The sequence below is a fragment of the Microtus oregoni genome, unplaced genomic scaffold, assembly GCF_018167655.1.
Source record: "Microtus oregoni isolate MIOR12 unplaced genomic scaffold, Mior012 000003F_ref0000135, whole genome shotgun sequence".
Classification (NCBI taxonomy): Eukaryota; Metazoa; Chordata; class Mammalia; order Rodentia; family Cricetidae; genus Microtus; species Microtus oregoni.
The window spans coordinates 57,386,342-57,405,501 of NW_024543062.1; the positions used below are offsets into that span (position 1 = coordinate 57,386,342).

A 19,160-nucleotide genomic window follows, 5' to 3' on the forward strand; every position below is an offset into this window, starting at 1 on the left:
ATTCCCTGTCTCTCCAATACATATTCATTTGTCATAGTGGCCTCAGGAGTGGTGTTGTGCCATGAAGTATACCCTTCTGCCCAAACAGCTTTACTTGAAAATGTTCATTGCACTGTGTTGTTGGTCTGGTTAAAGACCTCCGCCTTCTGGTACACCATCGATACTGGACCTTCAATGAAGCTTCTCCCAGATTTCCTGCTGTTGCCCTTAGCCATGAAGATCCTGTGCCTACGGTTCCTCAGGACTGCTCCTTCATGTGCTCCAGCAGATCATGGATGGGGTAGATGTTGGGGTGGGCCAACTCAAAACCTGGATGTAGGCCTGGGTGATAGCTGAGATGGTCAGACTGGGCCTCCACCAGCACCTCCGTTCCCACCCCCAGGCAAGGGTCTGGACCAGCTCTCCTGCAGACATGGTTAGAGGTGGGACCAGCTCTCCTGTTGTGGTGGCCAGCAAAGAGTTGGCCAGTTCTCCAAAAACTATTGAAGGTCCAGGCCAACTCTATCTCAGTTTTTGAGACAGAGTCTGTCTCTGAACTTGGAGCTGCGGATTCAGCTAGACTGCCTGGCCAGATGTGTGCCTGGCTCAGGGCATTATCTGTTGTTGTCAGTGTAAAAACAGCAACCAGGCAGGCATGCCTCCAAGTGAGTGCAGGTCCCTAACAGACCTTCACCCAGAAAAGGAGCCTGCTCTCTTTTCATTATGAAGCACCGAGCTACCACTGTGTATTCTTGCCTCTCTCACTTGTTTTCATAACATGTATATCGTAAGCCTTATCATCCGCTGAGTGGAAAAATAGGAAAATTGAAATGCCCCAGGGATTCATTAAATTGCAAATGGATGCATTATCAGTGGGCCCTTGGCTTCCAACGCTCGCTAGTCGCCTGTGCTGTGGTTCTGGTGTAAGGATGAGAAGTCTGCAAGCATTAGTAGTCAGCATCTCCCTTCTGTGGGTGACCATCTGCTCTGTTTTCTGGTATTGACTGACAGCTAATGCACTCACTGTCCTTTGCAGACCCTCTTCCGGGAAGACAGTTAACTGTATTCATTGTGTGTGTGTGTGTGTGTGTGTGTGTGTGTGTGTGTGTGTACAGCAAGTGTTCAGATATGCATGCATATATATGGACCAGAGGACAATTTCAAGCATTATTTTTAGGAATGCTATCTATGTCCTTTGAAACAGGGTCTCTTATTAGCTAGGAGCTCACCCGTTAGGCTCGCCTGGCAGGTAGGTGAGCTTGGGGCCTCCCTCTGCCTCTCCAGAACTAGGATTGCAAACACACATCATCACACCTGGAATTTCCCTTTCCGAGACAGGGCTTCTCTCTGTAGACTTAGCTTTCCTGAAACTCACTCTGTAGATCAAGCTGGCTTCCAATTTACAGAGATCCACCTGCCTCTGCCTCCTGAGTGCTGGGATTAAAGGTGTGTGCCACCACCACCACCTGGCATTACACCTAGGGTTTTTATGTTTGTAGCACGATTAATAAAAACCCAGAGTCAGAAATTGGGGTCCAACCTGAAGGATAGAAAAGCAAAACAGCTAGCCATTTGCTCTTATCTCTACCTCAGTCCGAAAGTGGCGATCCTGCCTCCAGGAATCTCAGAATGAGACTGTGTCTGTGAGCTGTCTCCTCCCATATTATATTCCTCTCTAAGGCTGGGGTTAGAGGCATGCACCACTGGGATTAGAGACATGCACGGCCTGGTTTTTATGGTAAACTAGTGTAGCAACTGGAATTAAGAGTATATGTCACCACTGCCTGGCCTATAAGACTGACCGGTGGGGGCTGTTTTACTCTCTGATCTTCAGGCAAGGTTTATTTGTTAAAATACAAATGAAATATCACTACACATGTTGACTGTAGGGATCTAACTCAGATCCTCATGCTTTCATGGCAAGCCCTTTACCAACTGAACTCTCTCCCTCGTCCCAGAGTTTTCATCTAATTTCCTCTCCCCCCATTTTATAAGCCTTAGTTTAAAGTCTTAACTTAGGGATTTTATTTGCCTCCAAAACTGCTAAGTATTCAGTATATGATATACATATTTCTGAGACAAAGTTACACACACACACACACAAACTGAATTACTTGCTTTTCTCCTTTTTGTGACCAAAATATTTGACAGCATCTAAAGGATGTAAGGGCTTATTTTGCTCAGTTTGAGGATATAGTCCGTGATGAGGAGCGCCATGGTATCAGGAGAAAGCTGGTCACAGGGCATCCACAGTCAGAAAGCAGAGAGAGATGGACTCTTGTGCTCAGCTCACTTTCTCCTTTTCATTCAGTTCAGCACCACAGTTATAGGATGGTGCTGCCCACACTCAGGCTGGGGCTTCTCTGTCAGTTAAACTTCTGTGGATACAACCAGAGGTGTGTCTCCATGGAGACTCTAAATCCAGCCAGATTAACAAATGAGGATTAACCACCACTATGCCCTAAAGTAACCCTTGTCTGAGCTGTAGGCCACTGCTGGTCAAGGCCTGTTGTGGGAATTTAGGCTGAGGACTGTGGTTTTATAAAAGGCAGGTCCAAGAAATATAATTTTGGCTGCCCCAGATGTTTGCTGACATTTGGAGGCTGTTTATTAGTTCATGAATATTGGAAACGAACAAGGAAATAGCCAGAAATATCTAGCATCTGTGGTTAAAGTTCCCATGAGTTGACTATCTCTGGATTATGCTGGAAGTGTCTGCTATAGTTGGCAGTGGAGTTGGGAATGCAGTAGCCTAACCAGCTACATGGCTTTCACAACTCAGGCGGGGAAAGCGAGATATTTTGGAGTCTTGATGTAGTCATTTGTAAGCAGTAGAGATAGGAAATACGTTATAATTGGAAAACTGTCTTGATGGTGTTGACAATATTTCCTGTCAGCAGCTCTCCCCTTTCTTCTTGCTTGTCTCCGTGGTAATGCTAATCGGTAGTTTTATTACCGCTCTACTAAAGATTCATTCCATCTTGATTTATTATCTAGACTTTCCCAGAGGATGGCAAGCGCAACAGTACTGCCTGGCTCCTGGCTTGCCGCCGCTGTTCTTGGCATGAGCCAACCAGAAAAAGGACTGCTCAGAGTTTCAGTTGGAAACCATCGACGATTCTTTTGGGTAGCCTCAGATACCCAACAAGAGTTGTTTCCGGAAGCTTGGGTTTTGCCAAGTTCAAGTCTCTGTTTTGGTTCAGCTGCTTAATCTTGGCCCAACAAATGCTCCCCTGTCTTCATGTTAATTTTGCTTCGGTGTGGGATGGATGGCTGACATCGTTTCACAACATAGTTTCCAAGCTCCAGAGTCTTTGATGAGTCTTAGCGGGAACCGAAAACAACTGCAGCTTTTTTGTGGGAGGTGGAAAGGAGAGGTGAGATTCTTCAGATAGCAGGGAGTTTAAGCTACTGACATCTGACCGCCCCACACGTAACGTGGTCGTTCTGAACTGAGTTTTGACTCCTAGAACAGGAATACCGTGATGCTGGTCACTGAGGCCAAGAGGTAGGGTTGAGAGAGGAGGGCAGGGCCAGACAAAAATCGTTACATTTCATGGGGAACTGAGGATGACCTCCTGATACTTTTAAAAAGTGGCAGAGAATTTACACACCCGCCATGGGTATGTATCTATGTAACAAGCGGAGACATATAAGAACCAGGAGACAAAGTCTGGAATTTGTGGGCACTAAATAAGCACTAAATATCAATTACTTGGCTTGGTATTGAGGGAGTGGCTGCCTGGCTCACTTGGTTAGTCCTTGTGTGTTTCCTGTTCTTAATGTCTTTGGCTCTCACTTTTATTGATGGAAGGTTAAGTACTCATCTTTTTTCCCTCCTTGTAGCCCATGACTAAAGCTTAAAGTTTCGTTTCTCCCTCTTACCCTCTCCTACGTTCCTCCATTTCATTTTACAAAGTTCATTTTTTTTTTTTTTGGTTTTTCGAGTCAGGGTTTCTCTGTGGCTTTGGAAAGTTCATTTTTTAATTGCCTGAAAGAAAGAAAAATCACTTTCTGTATTTGTATAGAGTACATGAGACAGTGGAAATTGAGTTATGACAGACTGTGTTCTGTAGGTATTAATCTATTTAATTTTACCCTCTCTGTCTTCTGTTAGTTTGCTTTGCTTTCCTTTCTTTTCTGTATTAGACTTGATATTTGATTAGAATGAGAAAAAAAAGTAATATTCCCATAGTAATATCTGTAGAACCCATATAAAGAAGGTTAAATGATAATTATGATTATAAACTTCATAGTAAGTATAGTTCTTTCTGTAGTCTTAGTGTTTGGAGGCACGTCTTTCAATGTGGTGGAAGGAAAATAGCCTGGAAAATCCTCAGCAAAAAAATAAAAATTAAGGGTCCAACAAGATGGCTTCGCAGGGAAAAAGGCACTTGCTGTCAAGCCCAATGACCTGAATTTAACCTCGGAACCCAAGTGATGAAAGGAGAAACCCAACTCTCACAACTTGTCCCCTGATTCCCCTCCCACCCCACACACTCCATGTAATACCACACACATCTCACACACAAATAAATAGGAAAATATTTTTTTAAAAAACAAAATAAAAATTTAAAACGAAGAGATCAGTAATGAATCTGGACGGGATTCTGAAATGCTGCCATTTTCGAGCTTTGGCTGTTGGCTGACGACACCCGCCAAATTGAGAAGTAACGCCTCCAGACAAGCTCGTAAATCTGTACAAGAGCCTTTTTGCCTGGAGTTCCTGCCACCCACCAAACCTGGCCTTGGAAGCTGGGCAAGGCATGCTGGGAACACCGGCAGCTTCATTGATAAATGGAATTGACCTAATTTGGAGCAGTGTGCAGAAAACTCCCGCCTCCAGTGTCTCAGCTGGTGGCAGTGGGAACCTGACCACCACCTGGACTGAGGATGCTTTCTGGATTAGGCCAAGCTTTAAACTAGGGGATGAGCCAGGATTTAATATGGAGACCTGGAAAGTGAGACAGTAATAAGGGTTTTAATTAGCTGTCCATAAATTAGCATATACGAATCTGGGAGGGTCCAAGCTCACCACTCAGGCATGACTTTGTTGTACCTGTATACAAACATAGAAGCAAACTAAGAGAAACCAGTAGGAAACCAGAAAAAAATATTTTTTGCTTTTTTTCAAGATAGCGTTTCTCTGTGTAACAGCCCTAGCTGCCCTAGAATTCTCCGTCTGTAGAGCTCCGCCTGTCTCTGCCTCCCGGGTGCTGGGATTCAAGGTGTGTGCTGCACCCGCCACCGCCACTAAGCCTGTCTCACTTTCTCCTTTTCATTTAGTCCAGGACCCCAGTCCATGTGATGATGCTTCTTCCCAGCTCAGTTAACCAAACGTGAATGTTCCTTCTCAGGCATGTGTGGAGATTTCTCTCCTTGGTAATTCTAAAGCCTGTCAAATCAACAATACTAACCGTTACTCTTCCTTCAAACACACAAAAAGCTTCCTTCTTAACACATCTCTCCTTGCCTTTCCCATAAGCTTGCCGTGACCACGCATCTCTCCACTCATCCTGTAAAGTGTGTGTCACGTGACATGGAGGCCACTGGTGACTCCTCTTTCGCAGAGGTTTAGATTCGGTTCACTTCTGTATTCTAATGAGACGATCCGAAGTGAAGAAGGAATGGACTCCCCATACCTCTTAATTATTGGGTGTGACTTTTGCAGGAAGCAGCTGAACTCTGTTCACTTGGTTTTCTAGCTGAACGCATCCCTTGCTTTCCTCATTGACAAAAGCAACATAGGGAGGAAGGGTACATGGTGTGAGGGTACAGTCCATCACGGTGGGGAAAACATGATGGCAGAAGCATGAGGCTGGTCACATGGCGTCCACAGTCAGAGAGAGATGGACGCTGGTACTCAGCTCGCTTTATCCCCTTCATTCAGCCCAGAGAATGATGTCCCCCACAGTTAAGATAGGTCTTCCCGGTCTCAGCCAAGCCAGCCTAGAAACTCCCTCACAGACATGCCCACGGTGATCCTAGGTGATTCCAGATCCTGGCAAGTTGACGTCGGTGCTGGGAAAATTTAAATTCCCGATGACTTCTCCCAGGTCCCTCATTTAGACCATCTTATCCGTTCGGGGCTATTTTTGGAGACCCACATGTGAGGCAGAAAACCAGGTACTGCGAGTCAGCTGAGAAACGAGATTGCACATTGTCAAGTGGCTGACTGACGTCTGTCAAAGTCTGCAGACGGGAGTGGGAGGGAGATCAGAGCCTTTCTTCCTCTCAGCCTTTGAGGGTGCTGGGTGCCGGTGACTCTGCCCCCATGCTGTTTCCCTTGGGAGTAAAGATTATTACTGAAACCCTTCTGGGCTCAGGCTAGGAACTGTAAACACACAGTAAACTCACCCACTCCCACTGGGGACACCTCAGTGCTGCCACTGACAGTAAAACACTTTGTAGCCAGGCAGTGGTGGCGCACGCCTTTAATCTAGGTGCTTGGGAGGCAGAGGCAGGTGAACCTCTGTGAGTTCGAGCCTGGTCTACAAGAGCTAGTTCCAGGACAGGCTCCAAAGCTACAGAGACACCCTGTCTTGAAAATCAAAACAAAACACCACTTTATAAGCAGGTTCTGCTTGACACTAAGGTCCTCGTTCTATTCTGCTTGACATCACTGCCCTTGCTTCCAATGGAAATCGGAGCTTGAACTCTGAGCTCCACAAGCCCAGGGTAGTACATTGAAAGCTGGCTATAAAGGGGTTTAAAAAATGGCAATTGGAAAACAAAAAGCATCCTTTTTCAACACCGCTTAGTTAAAGCTTGTGTGAGCAGAATTCTGTATAATGCAAGGCGCAGCTCTTAAGTGCACAGTTTGGTGAGCTTTATTAAGTGTATCCATGCATCTTGGCAGCAGAGCAGGCGAGGTGAAGAACACGTCCACCACCCCAGTGGTCTTTCATGCCTCCTCTGTTTGTCTGTCCCAGGAAAGCAGTTGTCACTCTGATGTCTATCACTGTACACTAATTTTGCCTCCTCTTGGAATGAGAAACACGATTTTAGAGTATGAACATGTAGAGAAGGGCTTCATTAAGCCTGGCACGAGGTTTTTCAGGTATATTTGCCTTGTTGCATATTTGGGGTTTTAATCAGAGAGTAATGTTCAGTTGTCTGAGCATAACATAGTTGACTTATCGATTCTGCGGGTGTTGAGCATGCGAGCTGTTTCCAGTTTGTGCGGTCTAATGAATTACCCTGACATAGACCCACGAGCCTGTCACATTACCTAAAGAGTAAGGTAGTTCTTCTGCCTCTCGGTCTTCTTGTCCAGCTTTGGAGTGTGTAGGGTTGTCCTTCCATCCTTCCCATTGCTGTTAATTTTTTCCCCTCTTCTCAGTTATTCTCACTAGCAGGAATTATATATGCCGTTCATCTTTTCTAAGCACTAACTTTGGCTTTTAAACTTTTCTCTATTTGTATTAGTGGAGATTAACTCAGCAGAGCCGCTTGGAGAATATGTGTACATCAAGGGATTTGTTAAAGGGATTTGGCTTCATGCAGGTGTGGAAGCTACTTTAACGGTGTCTGCAAGGGCTGTTGTCTTTGTGTCTGTTGACGGCTTTGGCTCTCACAGGGCTGGAAGGACAAATTGGCACTAGAGGAGAGGATGGGTAGGCTAGCAGCCGAAGGGATGGCTTAGTCAGTAAAATGCTTGCTACGCAAGCATGAGGACCCGAGTTCAACCCCTAGAACACATGTCAAAAAGCTAAGTGGAGACCGAGCTCACTGGCCTGCTCCAAATCCTAGGCCCAGTGAGAGATCCTTTCTCAAGAAATAAAATGTGTCCCCCTACTCCCAAGGCCCAGGGAGCATTATAGAAGAAGATGAAGAAAAAGTTTAGGGAGGATGAGGAAGAGGAAGAGTGCTGTGAAATACGTGGCCATCCGGATACGGCGTGGCAATGGAAGCCATGAATGCGTGGCAGCTGTGGATACTGTGGACCGGCCTTCCAACTTTCCGCTATGGATAGCGGAGGTGACTGGGGAAGCCGCCCTTCCTGTGGAGATACTATCATTTCAGGAGGCTGTGCCATTTCCTTAATTGTGTAGCCCTTGGGGACTAGTTGGGAAGAGGGGTTCAGGGTAAAGGAAGTGGAACAGAAGAGAGTAAAGGGAGTTGAATGTGCTCACAATGCATGCCCATGAAGGGGAGCAGGGAGAAATGTATAGCTCAATTGAAAACAATAAAGTGTAAAAAAAAAAATGGAGAGCAGTTGGTGAAGACACCTGACGTCAGCCTGGCCTCCTCACAGAGGCACACACGGTTTTGGTTTGGGTTTTGAGGTGTGAATCGTGTGCAGAAGTGCAGAGCGGGGTTGGGGAGCGCCTCCAATTGAGTCATTACCAGTTCTATCACTTAGACACGAAGAAAAACCAACTCAGTAGTAGACTCCGTGCATTCAAAGGACTGACTGTGAGCTGTTTTAACCCCGCGAGCTCTATGGTTTTAACCTCCTTGCAGCTGTAGAACCATCATTATAGTGCGTATATCAGCTATGGAAATATGACCGCATGGCATTGCCTGAAACACAGCTTTACATAGAAAAGTAGGCAGTCCTCCGATCTGGACTGGGATGAAGGGTGTTTACCAGCCCCTGTCGGGCATATCACAATGTGCTTTCTTAGTACTTGTGTGAGAGTGTACGCTGTCACCTTGACATAGCCCAGGGACGCCTGGGAAGAGAATCTCAGTGATGGGTTAACCTAGATCAGGTTAGCCCATGGACATGTCTAGGGGTTGGTGGGTATATCTTGATTGTTAATAGATGTAGGAAGCCATAGCCCCCTGTGGGTGACACCCTTCCCTAAGTGTATGTGGGGTGCGTCCTGCATTATATAGGATAAGGGCTAAGGAAGCAGCAAGCATGCAGTAGGGGTGTATTGGTTTTTCTCTGTTTTTGACCGTGGATAGAATGCTTGAGCTCCTGCCTCGGCTTACCTGAAATGATGATTTTATGTAACCTGGGATGGGAAGCCAAATAAGCCCTTTCTCCCTCCTGTCGCTGTGGGTCAGGGCACATTATCAGAGCAACAGCAGTGAAGCTGGGACATACAGCCTGCCTAGACTTAACAGTACCCGCCCTGATGTCTGGTTTTGCTTTGGATTAGGTTCAGTTACGTGGGTTAACTGTGATCTAGAAAGGTTAATGGGAAATTCCAGAAATAATCAGCAGCTTTTACGTTGTGCGAGTAAATGGGAAAATTGCAGAAATAATTAGTGCTTTTGAAGTCCCGCGCAGTGCGATGAGTTCTTGTGCTATCCTTCCTAGAAGGGACCCACCGTGATTCGCTGCCATGGATGCTGCCCAGCAGCTAGTCTCTTAGCAATCATCCCAGCGCAGTGTTGTGTTCAAGTAGCCCTTATTTTACTTAATAATGGTCCAAAGCTTGGGAGTTAAAACACTGCCATTCCTGTAAGGCTAAGAGACGCCTTGAAGGACTTCCTTTGAGGGAAAATCCGTAAACTCTTGACTTAAACAAAGAAAGAATGTGTGTGCTAAGGATTTTAAGATCTCCATTAAGAACAAATCCTCCGAGGTCTGGAGAGACGACTCAGGGCTTAAGAGCACTTCAGACCTTTCCAGAGGACCCAGTTTGTTCCCAGTACCTTTCAGGCTGCTCACAGTCACTGGTAACTCCAGTTCTGGCCTCCAGGGGCACTACGTTTAAAGGTGTAAACACCTACATAGATACACAAATAGTTAAAAATAAAAGTATCATCTTTCTGGCATTTTTTTTTTTGAGACAGGGTTTTACTGTGTAGTCTTGGCGGGCCTAGAGCTTGCTATGTAGGCCTGACTGGCCTCACACCCAGATCCACTTTGCTCGGCTTCCACTGTGCTGGGACTAAAGGCATGCTTCACCATACCTGGCTAAATCTCTTTTAAGAAGAACAAATCCTCTATAGTTTCTATATACACTAAATAACTTTGGCTAGAGTATATTGTGATAATTGAATTTTATCCTTAGTTATTGTTAATCTTGCTATACCTAATTTGTAAATGACATATTGTCATATGCATATAGATTAGAAGGCACAGTGTATGTAGACACTGGTTTCATGAAAACACTGGGGTCCTTGGCAGATATCCCTTAAAGATAAAAGGGCTATGATATTACAAGTTCATGTTTAATTCATGTTGATCAACCATCCTTTCGAGTATTGTACTTAGGTACGTCTAGAAATCTCTTAATCCTCATTACTCCCTATTATGATTTTTGTATTAAGTAGAAACATGATAAAAGAAATAAAGGAGAAGCTGGGCCTGGTGGCTGGTGGGACATACCTCTAATCATAGCATTTGAGACGTAGAGGCAGGCAGGTATTTACGAGTTCAAAGCCAATCTGGTCTATATAGTAAGACCCAAAACAGCCCAAGTTACAAGAGAGACCTTGTCTCAAAAAGGAAAAAAGAAGAAAAAGGAGAAAGAGGAGAAGAAGAAGAAGAAGAAGAAGAAGAAGAAGAAGAAGGAAGAAGGAAGAAGAAGGAGGAGGAGGAGGAGGAGGAGGAGGAGGAGGAGGAGGAGGAGGAAGAAGAAGAAGAAGAAGAAGAAGAAGAAGAAGAAGAAGAAGCAACACACACAAGAAAACCAAACCAACCAACCAAACAAACAAAAAAGCCTTAGTTTTCTACTTGAACATATATTAACATTTCTCCTGTGTGTGAGTGGGTACACACGGATGTGTGTGCCTGTGGAAGGCAAATGCCAGTGTCAGGGGCCTTCCTCTACCATTCCTCCCTCCCTCCCTCCCTCCCTCCCTCCCTCCCTCCCTCCTTCCCTCCCTCCCTCCATTTATTTAGTGGCAGGGTCTCTCGTTGGCCTGGATCTCCCCTATTTTATTTGACAGACAGGCTGAAACTCTTGAGACCCCGTCTCTGCCTCGCTCATGCTGGGGTCACAAGCATACAGTGCTACACTCAACTTTTTCTGTGTACAGGAAAACAAAGTGAAACAAAACAAACAAAACCCCCACAGGTCCTTGCTCTTGACAGCCAGCAGTCTACCCATGCATGCCTCCAGCCCTATACTAGAATCTCTGATTTTTTCCATTTCCTTGTAGACTCACAGTATTATCTGATTGCATTTCCTTTTCAACCCCAAGGATTTCTTCTTATTTTTTTGCTGTACAGTTCTGCAAGTGGTGCAGTTTCTCATTTTCTTTTCTAAAAAATGGCATTGTTTATTTATTTATCTTTGGCTGGCATTTTTCAAGGATGTAGCTAACATTCGGAGCTAACAGTAAGTTTTCTCTGAATAGTTACACAGCAAATCTGCTTTGTTTTGTTTGGTTTCAGCTCTTCTGATAAGTCAGGTGGTGTTGCTGTCTTTATTGCCTTTTATGTAATGTGTCTTGTTTTTCTTTCGTTGCCTTTAACATTTTTCATCGTCTTTGACCTTTAGCGGTTTGGTTATAACAAACATAATTGTCTCTGCCTTCTGTGTGAGTCACTGAATTATTAGATCTGAAGTTAACGATTTTTTTTTTAAAAAAATAAAGTTGGAAAGTTGTTGGCTATTATTTCTTCAAACATTTTTCTTTTCCGTTTGTTCTCGTTTCCTTTCTGTTGCTATGGTAAAAAAATACCCTGACAAAGTGCAGCTCAGTGGAGAATGGGTTTGTTTGACTTAAATTCTAGGTTCTGGCCCCTCATTGTAGGGACTTAAAGGCGACTTGAAGCAGCTAGTCCCTCCCACAACCAAGGGCATAAAGGATTACCTGCATGCCTGCTTGCTGCCTGCATTCCTGCTCGCTGTAGCGTTCTCTTTATAGAGTCCAGGGCCCATGCCTTGAAACTGTGGCTCAGTCAGGCTGGCCAGGTCGTCCAGTCTCGGTTAACCCAAATAAATGTCCACAGGCCAACCTTACAGACAGTGGGTCGTTGAGACTTCCATGTTCTCTATTGTATGACCTTGACAGTTAAAGCTAAGCATCAGAACGCTGTCTCTTGGTGTCCGTTTGTCCATCTTCTCCCATGTCACGGGGCTTTGCTTATATTATTTCCTTCTGCCTTTATGGTCCATTTCAATTGTTTTCTAATCCATTGGTCTGTTCTTCAGCTGTCTCTAGTTTACTATTACTTTTAGTCATGAATTTCCCATTTCAGGTAGTCTATTTTACATCTCTCAAATCCTTTGGGTGTGCGTGTGTGTCTCTTCCAAGTATTCTTTTCTCTGCTGAGAATTCTTTTAGTTGTGGATTGTTTTCTTCTGTCTTCGATCTTATCGTAGCTGCTTTGACTTCCTTGTCAGTTCTCTGTGGCATTCATGTCATCTGAAGCTGACTATGTTGATTTTTTTTAAATATGTATGTATTTTGTGAGGAAAAGTTTGTGTGCCGTGGCATACACGTGGCACACACGTGGAAGTCAGAGTCAGTTTTCTGCTTCCACCTTGTGGATCCTAGGGGTCACACTTAGATCACAGAGTGGGCATAAAGCACCTTTTCCTGTTGAGCCAGGTTGCTGACCTTTGCTTTCTTTTTTTTAAATTTTTTTTTAACTTTTTTTTTATTGAGAAAAGAGAAAAAAAAAAACAAATTTCCTCCTCCTCCCAGCCTCCCATTTCCCTCCCCCTCCTCCCACCCTTCTCCCCCTCCCCCCACTCCTCTCCCCCTCCCTCTCCAGCCCAAAGAGCAGTCAGATTTCCCTGCCCTGTGGTAAGTCCTAGGTCCTCCCCCCTCCGTGCATTTCTAGGAAGGTGAACATCCAAACTGGCTAGGCTCCCACAAAGCCAGCACATTAAGTAGGTTCAAAACCCCGTGCCATTGTCCTTGGGTTCTCATCAGCCCTCATTGTTGGCCATGCTCAGAGAGTCCAGTTTTATCCCATGCTTTTTCGGTCACAGTCCAGCTGGCCTTGGTGAGCTCCCAATAGATCAGCTCCTTTCTTATCTTTATCTCCCCACCCATCATTACGTAGCCCTGGCCGCCCTGAAACTCACCTGGGTAGACCAGGCTAACTTAGAATGCACAGAGATCCCCTTGCCTCTGCCTCTACGTTGATTAAAGGTGGACCCAGCCTTGATTGCTTTTCTTAATTGATTCACATGTTTCAATGAAGGCTTGTAAAACGTAATTTGTACTTAATATAGCTTAAGGACATTGCCTGTCTTCTCCCATAGTCTCTAATCCTATATTATTTTCTTTTCTTCCCCAATTATAAGAAATACAAATGCACACATGTGTAGAGTAAATCTTTCTAGTTTTTTACTTAGTAAAAAGCAAAAGCCCTGGACATTTGTGGGGCTGAAAAAAAGAAGTACGAGTGCACATTTTAGGGGCTGCCACGGTTCCACAAGGACAGCTCCCTGCGGCATTCCTTTCTCCGGGAACCGCCTGTGGGGTGCGGGGTTCTGAAAGGCCCTTGCTCTTTCTTGTGTATTGCAAAAAGAGAGTAGTAGAGTAGCCCTAAAAATCACCCACGGCGCAACCTGAGAATGCCATCCAGTGGTGGCCAGTATCACTTCGAATTCTTAATATTTTCCACCTACTTCACAGTTTCATATTCTCATCAGAATTGACAGCAAGAATGTCTCAACATGTCAGTTTATATCTTATTTTAAAAAAAAATGTAGAAAAGCTATTTTTTTTTTCTTGGAAGAGATAGTGAAACTTTCTTTAATAGTGAAACGTTTGTAGAAAAATATTTTTTTTTTTTTTTTTTGGTTTTTCGAGACAGGGTTTCTCTGTGGTTTTGGAGCCTGTCCTGGAACTAGCTCTTGTAGACCAGGCTGGTCTCGAACTCACAGAGATCCGCCTGCCTCTGCCTCCCGAGTGCTGGGATTAAAGGCGTGCGCCACCACCGCCCGGCTGTAGAAAAATATTTTTGAAATACAAAGCTAACATTCTCCCAATTTATAATAGTGACTGCCTTGCCCACTTGTTGTAACTGAATACCCATGTGAGATATTTCATGTTCTTTCCGCTGTTACTTAAAATACTGAAGGAACATTCTGTTGCAGGAAAAATGGTATAAGAAACTAGGTATGTCCTTACAGAAAGTGAGGCCGATTTATGCAGAAGGAGCCTGATTATCCACATCGTGTTGCAAATTCCGTTTTCTCTCCCAGCCCCGGAGCTCTGAGAATTTATACACACCGTGGTGTGCTGTGACCCCATTCTATTCATTGGCAAGCACCCAAGCTTCTCCGGTTGCACAAATCTAAAGTATTGTAATCTCAGTGTACCTTAGCTTCCACCCACAGGCACTGGGACATAAAACTATCTAGGGGTGGCAAGGCAGGCACAGAGAAGACCCATTCTGCAGGACGAATATAATGCCGCAATAGAGTAAAGGATGCGGTGAGGTCTGTGTGCTGTGTTTGATGTCAAGCATCCCAGGAACTACTGTCACGGTCGCTCTGAGGTTGAATGAGATCTTGGGTGATTGCAGGTCTCAGTACCTAGCCAAGGAAGGGTGACTAAGTTCTTAGAAAGTTTTGCAACAATTCTTGAGTGAAGAAAGAGGCTCCCAAGGGTTTGTTGCATAGGCCATGGGAATTGTCTCTCATATGTATTTCAGTAGTTAAGCATGCGATTCACCAGCTGGTGGCGCTGTTTGGGAAAGTTGTGGGGGTTGGGAGGCTTGTTGGCAGAAGTATGTCATTAGGATCTCATTAGGATCATTAGGGGAGTGACTTGGGTTTATGCTGGAAGGAACTCACTGGATAGCCAGGGATAACTCTGAACTTCTGGTCCTTTTGCCTGCCTCTCCCTGGGACTACAGTCTGTAAGCACACCTCTTTATGTGGTGCCAGGGAAGGGACCTAGTGCATGGTAGGCAAGCACTCTACCAGCTGAGTTACCAGTATAAAATGAATTTTGGATCCTGGACAATTTATGTTAGATATAAAATCCTATTCAGTTGTGAAGATCTTACATGGCGGTTTTCTTTAAGAGCACAGCATGTTCTTATCCTTAGTGTGTTTTTATCTTTGACATCCCAAATGAAATGGTCAGGTTTCACTTTTGGTTTTCTATTCAGTGAAGGTTGGTGCAGTCTCCAAACTTCACAAGTCCATGTACCTTTCCCATTGCCTGCAATGATAATCAATGCATTGGTTTCCGAGCCTGGAGTTCATGATCCTTTAGCTAACAGTGCCTGCTCAGCTGTCCAATCATAGTTCTTCCCCTGTATCTTAGACTTTCTTTAGTTATCTTCCCTCTCAACCCTTCCAGACCTAGAGGGGCGGCTGACTGCCTTCGCTCTAACCAGGGCTGGGCTTGTTCTAGTAAAGCACTCTGATTTAGAAGACACATCACGCTGTCTTCCATGTCTCTGGCCTGTCCCTCTTCTGCAGTGTCCCTTGATTTCACGGCTTGCTAAAACTTAGAAGCATAATTGAGGCCATAGTCCTGCAAGAACCAAAGAACAGAGTTTATGATGAAAAGAAGTAGAAATACCTTGTGATGGTTTTAATTAAATTGTTTTTGGAAATTTTGTTTGCTTATATAGGTATATGTCCTGTGTGTACATGTATATATGTGTGTTCATATGTATGTCAGCATAGACATGTGTGTGGATGTACATGTGAGCATGCCTGTGGAAGGAAGAGGCTGATACCACATGTCTTTGTTGCTTGCTCCCCGTCTTGCAGTGTGAGGTAGAACCTCTCCCTCGAGCGGTTGGACATAACCAATTTGGCCACTCTAGCTAGCCAGGGTGCTCTGGAATCCCGTCGCCACCTTCACATCACTGGCATTAGGCAGGCCATCACACCTGCCTGACATTTACATGGCTGCTAGGGATCCGAACTCGGGTCCTCTCTCCTGTGTAGCAATTGCTTTACATGCTGAGCCGACTCTCCAGCCCTCTGTTTGGCAGTGTGTTTTCATGTAATTTTCTGTTTGTTTCCGCGGTGTTTCCCCACAGGTAGTACTACAGCATCAGGCTCTAACTTAACAAGTCTGGCGCCCAGTGAAGGGGCCTTTCCAAGCAGAATAATGCTCCGTCAGTTTACTCCTCCACACTTGCTCTCACATTTCCCGTCCAGAACGAGAACGAGGTGATTACAGTGGTGTGCCCATGAATACCTAGACACAGTCGGCTGGAAATGATCTTGACCTGAACGGAAAATCTGGGCTGGAGAGATGGCTCGGTGAGCAAAACACTCACCACATGGTCATGAGGGCCTGAATTCACTCCCCAGAACCCATGCTCAACTGGGCGCAGTCTGTAATACCTGTGTTCCTCCAGCAAGATTCGGAGTGCAGGCAGGAGATCCACAGACGCTCAGGGACCAGCTAGTCTGGCAATATGCAGCAGCAAATAAGAGATCCTGTCTTAAACAAGATGGACGATGAGTACTGATACCTGAGGTTGTCCTCTGACCTCCACACTTCATGCTTGGCATGTCTCACACTCAGACACACACACGCACACTCCCCAAAGGGAACAGCCCTAACCGTGTAGATTCATGATGCCTGACACAGAGAAACAGCTTAATGAGTTTGAATCTTGTTTCCTCGTCGCACCGGGCATCTTTTTCATCTCTCCAGGCTCCAGGTTTATGAATCAGGGAAAAGTGGAGGGTCAGCAATTATGCCTTTGAGAAGTTTCCTGGAAAATGCCGTTCCCAACTCTTTAAGCTAAACCCCATAAAAACAGTGAAATACAAAGCAAGCTTTCAAGTGCCATGGAGGTTGATGGCGTGTTGTTCGCCAAGAAAAGAAGAAAAAAGTAACTGGAGAGAATCATATTAGGGAAATTAAGCTGGTTTCACACATATGCCATGCTCTCTCTCCTTGGTGGCTCTACATCTCGTGTAGATCCAGAAAGTCATGTAGGTAGGTGTATACATATGAGATATGAAAGAAATAAAACCGTCTGTGGCAAAAGGGGGAATAGGAGAAGTAGGGAAGAAAAATGGGGTGATGGAGCATGAGGGGGGTGTACTCACCATGCAATGTGTGCATGGATGAGAGCTTAAAGAAGTAATCAAAATAAAATTATTTCTGAATAAAAACTCTGGTTATAGATTTTGAATATTCTGTTAGGAACATACAACCTAATGCCAAGTCTATGCATATGTGTAGTCTATGCATACCCTGGAGCAGAGGGTCACAAGCATTTCAAACGAGGGATACTCAACCCGTGTTCCCTGTGAGGCTGCCAGTAGAGCTTGTGGAGCCTTGACTTCTCCAGTCCGCTGGGGCGTAGGAGCTTCCTGTGACCTTAATCATGTGTCCGCCTAGAATGTGTGGTGTCCTGATTAGTGCTTTTCAACTTCACACAAACCTCAGCATGTCTGGGAATAGGGAACTGAGAGAAGCCTCCATAAAATTGGCTATTTGGAAAGCCTGTGGCATAGTGTCTTAACTAACAATGGATGTGGGCACTGCCACCCCTGGGAAGGTGGTCCTGGACTGTATAAGGAAGAAAGCAGAGAAAATCATGTGGGGCAAGCCAGTAAGCGGTGCTGGTTTGTGGTTCTGTCCCTCCAGATTCCTGCCCTGCTTGAGTCCCTGCCTTGGCTTCCCTTGATTGATGGGCTGTGAGCCAAATGAACCCTTTTCTCTCCATGCCTTTGGTCATGGTGTTTTGTCACAGCTGCAGGAAGAGTAACTAAAATCTGTCTAGGACCTAGTTGTAGAAATCCCCTCGTCTCATGGTGTGAAGAAAGCCTAGATAAAGACTGGCCAAGCAGAGGATGAGTAGCGTGAGGTCATTGCTAATCGGAGATAGTTTTCCGCTGTGACCGATTCCCTCTGAGCCATTACTGCTGGTTCGTATAGCCAAGCTGGAGATGAGGGTGTTGGCAAGGGCTACCTCTCCAGGCCAAATGTAGAGATTCCTGGCTTCTGGCTGATGCCAAGCTCTGGAACAGAGGTGGAGCTTACGTGAGCACACTCTGCAGGGGCCATCTGATAAGGTGGCCATGTGTCCCTATCAGGTATACAAGGAGAAACACTACCAGGTTGTACACACAAAGCATTTGCTGGAGAGAGGAAGTATGTGTGAGGCGCCGGGGCAGAGTGTTGCCTTCCCTCCTGAAGATGCTTATCCTTAGTGTCTGCAACTGAGCTTGACAGGGAGATTTGGCTTAGTTGCCAGTGGGAGTACAGATGGCCATGGTTCCTATGTTTGGGGGAGTTTTATAGGCTCATTTTTGTCTGTTCTTCCTACCACCCCTTCCAAACAGTGATGGGAAGGTAACCAGGTACTTTTAACCTATAGGATGCCATTCAGTTCTAAGTAAAATGTCAAGGTCACTGGGTTCTTCAAAAGAACCTTTGCAGCCAGGCAGTGGTGGCTCATGCCTTTAATCCCAGCACTCAGGAGGCAGAGGCAGGCAGATCTCTGTGAGTTCAAGGCCAGGTGGTTCTACAGAATGAGTTCCAGGACAGCCAGGGCTACAAGTGAAATCCTGTCTCAAAAAAAAAAAAAAAAAAGAAGAAGAAGAAGAAGAAGAACCCCAGGACTTGCTGGCCAGTTAGCCTAGCGTACATGGTGAGTACCAAGTCAGTGAGCGACCATATATCAAAACAATAAAACAAAAACTGCATAACGTTATATTCCTGAGGAATGCCACCTGAGATTATTGGCTGGACTCACATACATGCACACATATGCCCTCATGTACCTGAATGCAGTCACATACTGGGGCTAAGGGGAAAAAGAGAAAACGAATCTTGTAGATGCTGACATATCTTTCTTTTTCAAGACTATTAAGAACCCACAGAGCCTTCTTGATGGCCGCCCCTGTATGCGAGCAGCAGTATCCTGCTATGGCTGCAGTGATGTCTGGGGCTGGACAGGCACCCTGGATCAGAACCTTGCTCCATGTAGACCTCTCTATTTCAGTTTCTCTCTCAGCCTATGCAGACTGTGATGTTGGTCATCTGTAGTGTGGATCTCATGGTTCCTTCCTTTCTTATTCTTTACAGATATCATTAATGGAGTTCAAGAAAAATGTGTATTGCCTCCTATGGATGGCTATCCCCACTGCGAGGGGAAAATCAAGGTAAGGCAGGGGCTATGCCTATCATCCCATCAGTCTCCACCTTTCTTCCTTTCTAACGATAAAGTGGACAAGTGAGCCTTGCAGCAGGTCCTTTCCAGGTGTTTCCATACTGCAGGGGGTTGACCCTTCTCTGCTCTGCCCCTCCCACGGAGTGGGTCAGCAGAGGCTCTCTGGGGTCACACTGAGAACCTGAACCACTTCAGGTGTCCACTC

General features: G+C 45.3%; 1 protein-coding gene across 3 annotated transcripts in view; it reads left to right on the top strand.

Annotated features, from left to right (window-relative positions):
- The window catches only part of Mgat5 (alpha-1,6-mannosylglycoprotein 6-beta-N-acetylglucosaminyltransferase), a 298,102-nt gene that overhangs the window by 146,542 nt on the left and 132,400 nt on the right, over positions 1-19,160 (top strand). For all 3 annotated transcript variants that reach the window (XM_041648193.1, XM_041648192.1, XM_041648194.1), the window contains exon 4: positions 18,871-18,947. In XM_041648193.1, coding sequence (XP_041504127.1) covers positions 18,871-18,947 — 77 coding nt within the window. The remainder of the gene's footprint in view (positions 1-18,870; positions 18,948-19,160) is intronic.